General features: G+C 41.4%; 1 protein-coding gene across 8 annotated transcripts in view; it reads left to right on the forward strand.

Moving 5' to 3' along the window:
- Positions 1 to 12490, forward strand: part of LOC122982113 (plexin-A1-like) — a 265073-nt gene that overhangs the window by 121105 nt on the left and 131478 nt on the right. For all 8 annotated transcript variants that reach the window (XM_044351146.1, XM_044351142.1, XM_044351141.1 and 5 more), the window contains one exon: positions 8440 to 8571. In XM_044351146.1, the coding sequence (XP_044207081.1) occupies positions 8440 to 8571 (132 nt within the window). The remainder of the gene's footprint in view (positions 1 to 8439; positions 8572 to 12490) is intronic.

A 12490-nucleotide genomic window follows, 5' to 3' on the forward strand; every position in this document is an offset into this window, starting at 1 on the left:
GAGGTAACATGTCGACTGCTCAGCGCTGCTCCCTGTAGGGAAATGCTTTTTTTTTTCTCACCTTCCTCCAAAGGGAGGTCAGACGTGCTCCAGCAGCCCCGGAGCCGGTAGCGATACCGCCTCTCTCGCTCCTGAACGTGCAGCGTGAGGCTTTAGAGTGGATGATGATGTGGCAAAGTGTTTTCATTACTTGTCTTCAGCCATTCTAACTCAGGAAAGAAGAAGAAGAAGAAGAGAACATATTCTCCTTTTAAGGCTCGTATGATTTCAGATTCATAAATGTAGACACATACAGACATGCCTCGGGGCCTCGCTCACAATTAAAGCGTTCTCCGAGCAGGTTTCAAACCAGCAACCGCACAAGACATCCTGCATAAGCGTGCGGACGTCATTAGCTTTCACACTGGCCTCAGCCTGCAGGATCTGCCTCGGGGAAGAATGCGGAGCTGCTGTTTTAGCACACGGCCAGACCTAGTTATGTCAGACGCATTCTCAGGGCAGCGAGGCTCGGTGGGACAGAGGGGAGAGGAGGGAAGAGGAACTTCACAAAAAAACCACCATAACAAGTGGTTTGATCTAATCTTAAACTGCCAACGGGTGAGATGATTCCATTTGCTTTTGATGCAAATGAACTCGTTTCAAGATCGCGAGCGAATAAGTTGTCATTTTTTTTTTGATACTAGTTGAGTGATCTGCATTATTCTGCCTTGTTTCACGATAATGACACTTGTTTCTGAAATAAGTGAGACAGCATTGAATTAAGGGCTCTTTTATGAAGCCCCACTGGCAGAATTTTTGTCTTGTTTTAAAAGAAGTAAGACTTAATATCAGACTAAATGACTTACACTACAATGACAGGCATTTTTTTTTTTTTTTTTGCACTGCAAGGACGGGGGCAGATGGATGAAGGAGAAGAGAGAGAGAAAGGAGGGTGAGTGGGACGAAGAGAGCGAGAAAACGACGAGAGAGAGAGACGAAATTAACAAGAGGAACAGAAAAGATGAGAGAAGGATGGAGAGTAAAGACAGCAAAGAGAATGAAGAACGAAGCAAGCGATCATTCCAGGGACTGGTTACAGCTCGTGGTTATGATAGGAGCAGGCAGGGGAGGCGAGCTGTGTGTGTGTTTTCGTGTGTGTGTGTGTGTGTGTGCGTGTGCGTGAACAGGAAGAAGGCTTACGAGAGCAGGCGCTGTAGGGAAACTCGAGTCCATTAGGCTTGTGAAAGATTAAAGAGGCCTTACACCCGCAAAAAAACACCCTCTCACACACATGCGACCGTACCAGCCCGGGCCCTGCTGTCAGCAGAAAAAAAAAAAGTAGCGCGCCCCGCCTCACTATCTGACAAGAAGAGTACACATGCAGCTCTGGCGAAGCGACTTGCGTGCACGCTTATCTGCGCGCTCCTGACTCGAATAGAAAGGGACGTCTTCTGGTTACAGAGTGTCATTTTTATAGATCATATTCCCCCCCAGCAGGGATGAAAGCCAGAGGGGAACAGTGACATTTTTTGAAGCTCCCAACGCCCTGAAGTTTCAGTGAGAAATCCTAACAGCGCTAATAGTGCTAATAAAGCAGGCCAGGGGTCTGGGTTAGAAAAATAACACCAGTGTGACTCAAGCTGCTGTCAAATTATACCTTTGAGATTTTTTTTTTTTTTTTAATGCGAGAGTATCTAATCGCTATCGCCGCTTTAGCCACCCGTGTCACATCCTGGCGGAGTCGAGGCAGCCGAGAGTGAAAAATGCCATCCAACATAAACACTACTTGAAGAGATGTGGTGCCTTTCCCTTATTAATGTGTCAGCTGCTCCCAAAAAAATGTTCCAAAGTTGTTGAATTATTCACCGGTTGAAGTGAATTTTATTTTTACAACCTCGGGTCTTATTTTTGTAGTTTTTTTTTACATAATATGTGTCGATTTATAATAATCATTTACTCACCGAGCTCATTCATAAGATCCTGGAAGGCTGCAAACGATTTCTGATGGAGACATCGTACATTTTTTTTGAATGGCCCAGGTTAGCCAAACAGAGATGAATAATCTGGTCTGATGTCTGCTCAGATAGATAATCTAGTTTTATCATGCTCACACCCAGTTAAACTTTATTGTAGAGATGTCAACGTGATCACAGATCTCAACGATTACGACGGTTCACGCAGTGATAGAAATGATGGCTTTTTTTTATAGCACATCAGCACAACAGAGCTTCACAGAGGAGAGAAAAGAGACAGAAAAAGACAAGACAGTGCATCAAAACCTGGACACAAATCGTACAAAGCAAAAAGTCATAACTGAATGAGACTTTATGTGTTCCAAAGTCAAGAGCAACAACAGGAAATCATCTTAATGTGTTGTTAATGCAACAGCAACAAATGTTTAAATTCTTGCTGGTGTTCCAGGAAGTTTCAACAACAAAGCATTTTTATCCGGCCGCAGCTGATTGCCACATGTGATCAATTTGATCCAAGTACATTCTCAGCATACAGTACATTACAGATTTAGCATGATTGTGGCATTTGGCATTTGATTGCTTTTGTAAAAAAAAAAAAGCACAAGCCGAATGAGTACGTCCAAGTCAGAAGTATTTCTGACAGAAGCAGTGACATTCTTCACCACACTTTGGCAGCGTTGGTCTTTTTTAACCAGCCAACCAGAGCTGTGCGATATGACGATATGTATCAAGTTATGATAGAAAAACATCTGTTGTTTCATATCATGCTCTATTGTTTATTTCAGATCACATCGTCATGTTGGGTCTAGCGGACCAGAAATAGTCTGTTCATTGAATTAAAGACAATGTACTGAATCATTATCAGGATATGAAATCACCTTTATCAGAATATGAGATTTCGGGTCCATATCGCACTATTGTTAGCTGTTAGAAAAACAGCTTCAGAGTGGCACGCTGTCACCGGCCAGCTGTCTGCCTGTCACTCTTTATACTGTACGTGCGCTCGTGTGTGTGTGTGTGTGCGTGCGTGTGTGTGTGTATATGTGTATGTCACCTGGGGCCGGCCTCCTGTTGTGAGAGCAGCGGTGCGACAAAAGAACGATGATTAATTTCACTCAGAGAAACCTGTCTCACTGATGTGGCTCTACCAGACCGTGTGTGTGTGTGTGAGAGAGAGAGAGAGAGAGAGAGAGAGAGAGAGCTGTAGACTGTGTAGTCAGCAGGTGTGCTGTGATACTTTGGATGCCCTCCAGTCAGGGTCAGACACACACACACACACACACACTCACACACACATTCACTGAAATGACTACCTTATAAATCCCACCCTACCAACTCACACTGACGCTGTACAGTCTCTCTCTCTCTCTCTCTCTCTCTCTCTCTCTAGTGTGTGTGCGTGTGTGTGTGTGTGTGGCTCCTCTCAATAGATGAGACCAAAATCAATTTCATTAGGGATTGTGAATACAATGAGCTGTTAACACACACACACACACACACACACACACCACAGTAGATTTCATTAAGGAAATGCCTTTTTCCCTCCCTCTGTTCCCTCCATCATCAAAGAACTACTTGAACATTTTGGACTCGGCTTCATTATTCGTCCTCACCGGACATTTGTAACATTGGCCTCAGTGAGAAATGCTAACAAGGTTAACAAGCTGCTCCTATTTTTCCCCCTCTTTTTTTTCCTCTCCTTCCCCTCATGCTTCCCTCCTTCTTCTTCCTCTTCCCTCCCTTTGTCCAGCCGTGTAATTAACTAGATGTTTAACAGCTGAGGTTGGACAGGGCACTGCTGTGTCTGGACACACACACACACACACACACACACACACACACACACACACACACACACACACACACAGTTGGAGAAAGAAGTCTGTGTCTGTGGGAAAAGAAAAAGGACAAGGGGAAGTCTCGGAGGACGGAAAGGAGAAATCTCAAGAGAGAAAGAGAAGGAAAGAAAGAGGGACGGGGTGAAGAAGTGACACGGGTTAAAACAGAGTGAAGAAGTAAAGGAGGAAATGTGTAGAAAGAAAGGAAATGTAATGGAGGAAAAAGGAAGGAGAGAGAAAGTGACAGAAGGGAGGCAAATGGAATAAAAGTGGAATAAAATACAAGTGCAAAATTGGATAATCAAACAAAAAAAAATCAAGACAGCAGAGAGAAAAGTAAAGATTGAAGAACCGATAGCATGTGGTTGTGTTTTCCCGCTCTACCTGACCCAAAGGTGTGACCGGTGGTTGAACCCAGCATGGTATTAATCACTGCAGCACTCCAGCCAAACCTCATTACTCCCCTTTGTTCACTTTTATTACCTTGTCCTCCTCTACACACTCCCGACACACTTGTGTGCACACACACTAAGCATCCTTCTCTCTACCACTACACCTCCCACCTTTATCCCACCTCATCTGTCTCCATCATCATCATCAAGTTTTCCCTCCTTTTCAAACCCCACTTCAAACTCCACGAGTGCGTCTACCTCCGTGCTTTAAAACAACCCTGCGTGTTAGCGTGATAGCTCATGATTGTTATGTATCAACTGTGCCGCAGTTTGTTGAAATCAAAGTACTGTAAGAGTACAATTATTGTACTCTTGGACAATAGTACTCTGTAGTATTGTTCCATAAAAGGTTGGGTTTATTATTCATCAAGAGCAGTTAAAGTGTCAGGAAACGACAGCTTTTAAACCACTTTTCAACAAAGGTTTACATGTGTTAATAACAGATGTTCCAGTATTCACATCGATCAATAGTTTGTGTTCATTGTCTGTAGATGATTATCTTTTTCCTTAGTTGTCACCAGCTTTGTTCTGAGTCCAAATCATTAGGAAATTCCATGATATCAGTAAAATGTTTAAAACTGTTACATGATGTTAAATTTTCGTATATAAAGCAGCACTGCTTGGTCCTCTGGAGTGTTCAATCAACCTGAGAATCAAGCAGCCTTCAGTTTCACCTGTAATCAGCATTACAAGCAGGACATTTGAATACTTTAAGGTGCAGGATTTTTTGTAGTTAATCCACTCTTATATGATTTAAATATCAGTGGATCTCCTGGTTTAGATACACAATGAATACTTTCTTAAGCATCTCTTTTGTTGACTCCTCTGATGATGAGTAGTAGAACGCACAGGTCGAGGCTGTCCTCAACAACATGTTTCCATTTATCTGTGAACAAACTCCGGTGCCCCATGTGAAGGTTAAGTTTTGTCTGCCTGGAACAAAGGCTGAAGTAGCTTTGTTATGGAAACCTCGTAGGGAGGAGGAGGTTGGAGTTGAACCAACAGGTGTGATTGACATGTGGTAGTCGCATCCTGTTTCCTATCAACAGACGGTGTGTGTTCTTTGATAAACATCACTATAACAAAGCAATTTTTCCACGTAAACCTAATAAAACTTAAACCGTAGCGGTGACTGAAGTCGTCATATGAATATTTGTTACAGTTTTGCATGTCTGTGTACACCTGTGGACTCCAGTGTGCATGCGAGAGTTACAGTGTCCTTGATAATATCAGCGTCCGTTTGGTAATGAGCGTAATCCCAGGAGGATAGAGGAAACAGGGTGGTCCGAAGAAGGGACATGCAGGAAGGTAAAGTTGGCTGCAAACTCACCAGGAAAAGTCACCTTTAACTTCCATCCTGATCCCAATTTTCTGTACGGTGTCATAGAAATGCATAACTCAAAGCGGCCTAGGGAGACCGCCCTTCAACCGAAAGGTTAAAGACATGATGCATGTCTTATTGTGCTGTCCTACGACACTCAACCTCTTCCTGCTCCCTCAACGTACGTCACACCGGAAAAGAGCATCAGCTAAATGCCTGGAATATAAATGGAGAGTTCAGTAATCGTATACATGCAGCGTCCCCCGCTCAGCACGCCGCTTCATCTTCTGTTTCGACCGGCAGTGACTGAAATGATATGTCACTCCAGCCCGCGTATATTCCGAATAAACATTGCGTTTTGAAACTAATTGATTGGTGGATAATTTGAATGCAAATTGCAGCAATTAATGCTCAGTGCACTCATCAGAGAGAGGCACTGCTGAGAAAGATAAAAAAATATGTATGGTTGTCGAGCTCCTAAAAGGTAAACTAATCATTAAAAAACACAGTCTGGTTTAATGACTCATAAGCTGTCAGTAACATCAAAGTGAGCTCCTTTATGGTTTTGTTTGGTCTAATAATCATCCCGGAAGCAGTTATAAAAGCATATTTAATAAGCTTCCCTTACTGTTCTTGCAAAGGAGCAGAGTCTCTTTCATCTAGTAGCCTGGGCTCTTTGCTAATAAGTTCCAGAAAGTGAGAAACTAGACAAATGGAAACATAAAAAAGTTCCAGATGCCCCAGTGTCACCCCCCCCCCCCCCCCCCCCCACACACACTTTTATAGCTTTGAATTTAGTGAGCACAGGCTACACAGAGAGAAGAGAGGAATTTATGAAGCTGGCTCCTGCAGGTACTTCAGTTAGGTAAACAGATGACATTTATTTGGAACTCTTGTAATGTAATGCTGCATTTTATTCAACCTAAACAAGCCAGTGCAACACAGCTTTCCACTATAGGTGAGACTGTACAGTCTGTATCAGCAAAATGTAGAGAGCAAATAAAATAAATAAAGTGGATTATAAGAGGGCTAATCAAAGTTTTTCACCCTTAAGTGCTGCCACTTGCTCTGCGAGAGGTCCGTGTTTAGACGCAGTAACTGCCAGAGTGCAGAGTTCTCAGAAGGAGAGCACAAACCTGCAGGCTAGTAGACTAGATGAGAATCTACAGTCACCTGCTGTCCGGTCTGCAGTCCCCTCTGTGCCAGCTGACCTGAATCCCACTCCAACTGCCCTCTGCCCCGAGCTGTAGGGCAGAACACGCTCCCCGCTCCTATACCCCCACCCCCCCACCCCTTCCACCCTCCCTCGCTCCTCCAGTCCTTCACTCCTCACAAGTGATACGGCGGCCCAGGGCACGACGCAGGTTTTAAAACGTCCGAATCAAGTTCTTCTCCCCTCTCTCTCTCTCTCTCTTTGTGTGTGTGAATGAATGCGCGAGTGTGAGCTCATGTGTGCTGTTGTTGACAGAGACAAAGAGAGAAAAATCATCAGAGCCAGAAATCATCAGAGCCAGAAATACAAGAGGACGAAAGGTCACACTCATTTCACATCAATAAAAGTTTCAGTGTGTTTGTGTGTCTCCATGTGGGAGCTAAAACAAATGACCTTTGCACAGTAACAACAGGGATGCACCTCCTTTACGTACACACAAACACACACACACACACTTGTGAAAGTAAGGAAAACTTCAATAATTTGCTACTTTCCAAACTAAATCATACAACTTCTCAGCTAAGTTATTAACCAACTATATGTAAGTAGTATCTGCAAAACTTTCTACTCCATTTTTCTTGTAAACGTGGAGGTAAAATATCTCATATTTTTAGATTTCCAGTGTTCCACTGAGCAACTCTTCAAAGCTGATTTGTCAAAGCACTTGACTTTTAACCAAGCAACAAAAGCACACACAGTGACGACAGCCTGTCTGTTAATGAACCTTCTGTTCGATGAAAGATTAAGGCAACTGTGGTAGCGATTTGGCAGATAATGACTACAGAGACTGTTGAGACTAAGACGAAAGGAAAAAAAAAAAAAAAAGAGAGATGACAGAGCGAATCTGGTCGACAGAAAAACAGCAAAGTTTTAGCAGACTAAACCGCTGTCAGGTGATGGATCGGTGACTGGATGGATGGATTAGAAAGAGAAAGATCCAGACAAAGAGGAACAGAGCCAAAGAGAGAAAGATTTGCTTGCTGGTAGAAGGGGAGTGACCCTGATAACGGTGTCATTTTTACCAGTAGACTTAACAAAAAAAGAACCATCATTTAGTTTGTATTGTAGTTACACCCTCAATAGTGTGGTAGCATAACCAACCGGTATCATTTTAAGTTTCAGCATAAACTGAGAAGAAAATGAAAGTGTTGAAAATGTCATCTGTCACTTGAGTAGTTGTTTTTCAGCTGACAGCCACCATATAAGTAAGCTTATGAAGTGTTATAGTAGATGAAATGAGAATTGGCTGCGTTTACATGAGGTGGAAGCAAATACATCATTTTTCCTGAACCTAGCTGCTCTACATGAGGAAATACTTCCATAAGGAAGATGGAATGAGGCTTATAAGAAATGAAAAGTATGCGTAGTATGTTTGAGAGTGAGTGTCTCTTCAGGAGCAACGCTCCTGTTACTCTGAATAGTCTACAGAATTTATTGTGAACTGTTTTCATAGGGACTATTTCTTTGGTAGAAAGTAGTTCCAATGTAACTTGTTCACAATGAGACCTTAGGATTAACCAGAAAATTCAGTGGAGCAATAAAAGCAGGAGTAAAATGTAACATCTGTGTCAAACATTCAGAACATCATATTCTAACTTTTGGGAGGCTACTTCTTCTTTTAGTTATTTATACCGTTGTGTTTTTTTCCTCTGTCTTCTTCCAGATCCTTGTAAACTCTGTTACCCAGCCTGCCTTGCTGTATGAAAATGTGGTGGTGAGCGACGGGAGCCCCATCCTGAGGGATCTGCTCTTCAGCCCAGATCATCAGTACTTATACGCCCTCACCGATAAACAGGTGACACATGAAACACACACTCAAAACACAATGACGTACAGCCAGGCAAGGTCAGCAGTGCAGCCCATAATGCTGCACCACGGTTGCCGTTGACAACCCTGAGGAAGTGATGATTAAATATCGATAGCCATTTATCTGTCTGGTGATTTTAGGGATGGATCCGGTGATACATGACTGCCTGTGACATACAAATACATGCACGCCTAGATCAATGTATGTGTTTATAAGTGTATGTACAGCATGTATGCATTGCTATATACACATTACTTCCACACTTGCATTTTTATAAATATACACTACTTGCTGAGTGTTCACAAAAATGCACAAACACACCCCTTCACTGACAATAAATATAGTGAATGTTAGGAAAGGGGAGCAGGAGAAAAACAAAAATGAAGAAAGGAACAGAACCATAAAGAGTTGATGAGGAGAGATGAATTAAAAACATACACTGGGGGAGAGAGCAGCAAAGCTAATTACATACATACAGCACCGCATACAGCGCAGGGACACGTGTAATATATTACACACACACTCACAGAGTCATGAGCGCTAATTAATATCATGAATATTAAAGTGTGTCACATATAGGATGAAGCATCATACTGCCTTTCCACAGGGAATACAGTATACACACAACCTTTATATATTAATTGGATTGTAAAAGATTATGTGATGGCTTTATTTTTTTTTAATTATCACAAGAACAACTAAACGACAAAATTAGTTTTCAAGATCTTAATTGCGACTAATAATTCCTGTTTTCGTTTATCTTTGGAAACCAACAAAATGAGAGTTCAAAACGGAAGAAGTTATCATAGCTTCACCATCCACATTTATTTAAGCTCCTCTGTTGGATCATAAAATGCTTAACAAAAGAAGAATGCTTTGCAGACAGTTATGAGACAGGAATCAATTGTATAAGTATTTCTTTTGGATAGACTTGGGAATCTTTTGTCCCATTAGCGACTGAGCTAACAAGCTTGCTAACTGTCAGTCAGCAAACTCGTTAACATGAAGCCTTTTGTGCCTCTCCAATCATTATTTATTGAATTAAATGATGCACAATCCCGAAAAAAAATTGCCAGGGTGTAAACAGCACAGTACAGAATAAATAAAAAGAAGCTCAAGGAAACATTGTGAGTACAATGTTCCCAGCTGGCTAGCATGTTAACAGTTAGCTTGCCGGCTATAATAGTTCACCAACTAGCACTTTGAATAATGACGTCACAAAGCTTGTAGAACAAAATATTTCACAAAGATGCACAGATGATTTTTGCTGTGCCACTTTCTGGTTAAAGTATTAAAATAATTCATATATAATTCTGCAGTTTTCATATAATTTATAATATATGTTTTGTTTTGTTTTTTCAGAAAAGAGAAAGTTATAACATCTGGTAAATTCTCCCAGGTTAGAAAATCAGGAAACATTACACATCCACAGGATCATCTCAGCAAGAATAACTTCTTTCAGGACATTCCTCATAAAATAATATGTGGACATATAATATGTGACATTCCTACAAAACATTTACAAACTACAAAAGAATAAAATCATTTGGTTATGAAAGCAAGTACGTTAATGGAAAATCATTTCAAAGGTTTTTTTTGACAGTTGTCAATGCTCATAGATTATTATGTCATATATTTTTCATTTTAAATAGCTTAGTCATTACCCATACTTACCTCCTCTGCAGAGCAATAAATACAATAAAACCCTGCAGTCCTCGCATCTGGGTGTTGTCATCCTGAAACGACTTCATTCATGTGAGTGTATTACTGCAGTTTGCAGAGTGCAGCCATTTCCTCTACTCCACTCTCCCTCTTCTCCTTCCTTTACCTGCACGACTCTCTTATCTCATAACAGTTAATGACCGCGATGTGATAACCTTCAACAAGACTTCCCCAGTTCGTAGACAGTAACTGCCATGTGAGTGCTGTGTAATTTACCAGCGATTAGACATAATTAACTTCCATGTGTCTGAATGAGCTCGGAGAGGAAGTGAAGTGTAATTGATATAAATGGACGACATCGGTGTTGATGTGACAGGGGAAATAAGGCCCTTCGATCATGAATAGCAGTCCAGGAAGAGATGTTGAAATGTACTGTACAGGGAGATACATAAATACATATTTAAGCAGAGTGAGTCCACCCACACATACACACAGCTGATTTTGGAGAGGTTAATTCAGATTGGAATTTAATTCTCACAATTATTAACATTTGCAAAGAGGTTCAATTGCGACAATAACAAAAATCTAAACATTATGTGTGAGTTGCTACAGTCACAACACTACAAACAGAAGAGTGAGGCTGAATTTCTACATCACCATAATGACAGAAATACAAGATCAGCAATATTACAAAAACCAATAGCAAGAAGGTCAAAAACAAAACTCCTAGTGGAGAAGAGAAAAGAGAGTTTTGGGAAGCCTTCAGAATATATATGTTTACAAAAAATGGTGAGCTGTCAACACAGACTATAAGACTTAAGTGATGATATCAATTAGAATAATAATACCAGCTCTGGGACTGTGTCCAACAAGTATCTCTTATTTTAGCCAGCACTCCTCCGCAGCTGCTCAGCACGATGGAGAAAGCTGAAAGTCCTTGCCGGGAGTGTTGGTGGGTTTTCATTTTTATTTCCTGTCATCTGCATCAGAGATGGCTGCTATTGCCACCAGAAAGTCTTTTTCAATTATTCAAGTCAGTGTTTTATTTTTGATGAGCACCGATATGTCGACTACATGTCTATGCATGCTAGTGCGGTGACTGTAGGAAGGTCTAATGACAGGAGGAAAGCCTCGTAGGAACCACAGTGCTTCCTCTTTGCGAAGATCAAAGGTGATACTGTTGTATTTTACTGAATCTAGACAGGGAAGAAGTGCAGACATACATGTCTGGCACTCTTTCTGACTCTATGTCAGAGAGGAATTTTCCTCTAAAACCTGGAGAATAGACTGATAATGAACATGATAAGAAATACAGTTGGTCCAGTTTGAGGTTTTTTTTTTTGCCTTTTCTATAACTATTTTTTGTGTAAAGGAATAGACATTTTGGGAAATGAGCTTTTTGAAAAGGTCAATACATACTCTCCTCATGAAGCTAAAGCTAGCAGGCAATTAACATAGCTTAGAATGAAGACTGAAAAGTATAAAGAAACAGTTTACCAAAAAAAATCTGCCTACCTTCACCACAATTTTACAACCCATACACAAACAGAAATGTGAAAACAGCAAGTTTTCCCCAAAATATCTGTTCCTTTACTAATAACTAACATTTCCAATAGCAATCGGTGATGGCTGCAATTTGGTAGATCTATAAAGCGGCTTCTCCTTTATGAGCTCATTTTTGCTTCAGACCTCTGCTGTGATGCCAATTTTAGTTTAAAAGTTCACCTTTCAGTCTGTGTAATTTTGTTTCTGTGAAAATAAGAATCACACTCACTGACAGAGTAAAAGAGATGGAATGACCATCTCTTTGGAAAGCAGATAATGGCATTTCACTTCCACAGCTTTAACACTGACCAAATTCACAGTCCAGTCAGAGAATGAAACAGAATTGGAGAGTGGAAGGGAGAGAGTGGGTGAGAGCTGAGGAGGTGGGAAAATATAATTGGTTTGCAGGATATGCTCTGGTCCCTTCTACAGCTCCTCCTGCCTCATCTTTTCAATATTCTTAGGGGTCCTCACTTCTGTCTCGCTGAGATGGAGTGAGTTTGTGGAGTAACCGCTCTCCCAGTAGTGACTTCAGACAGCATAGAATAGAATAAGGATCTCTCCTCTGCTGCTGAATTTGAACTTGTGTTCTAGACAGTGCGGGACCAGAGTGTATACAGAACCTCCCCAGCCTGCTGATGAGGAGCGTCATCCAGGCCAGGAGCTGTCTGGACTAATATATTGTGGTTTAAGGTCGCTG

Source organism: Thunnus albacares, chromosome 5 (assembly GCF_914725855.1).
Source record: "Thunnus albacares chromosome 5, fThuAlb1.1, whole genome shotgun sequence".
Lineage (NCBI taxonomy): Eukaryota > Metazoa > Chordata > Actinopteri > Scombriformes > Scombridae > Thunnus > Thunnus albacares.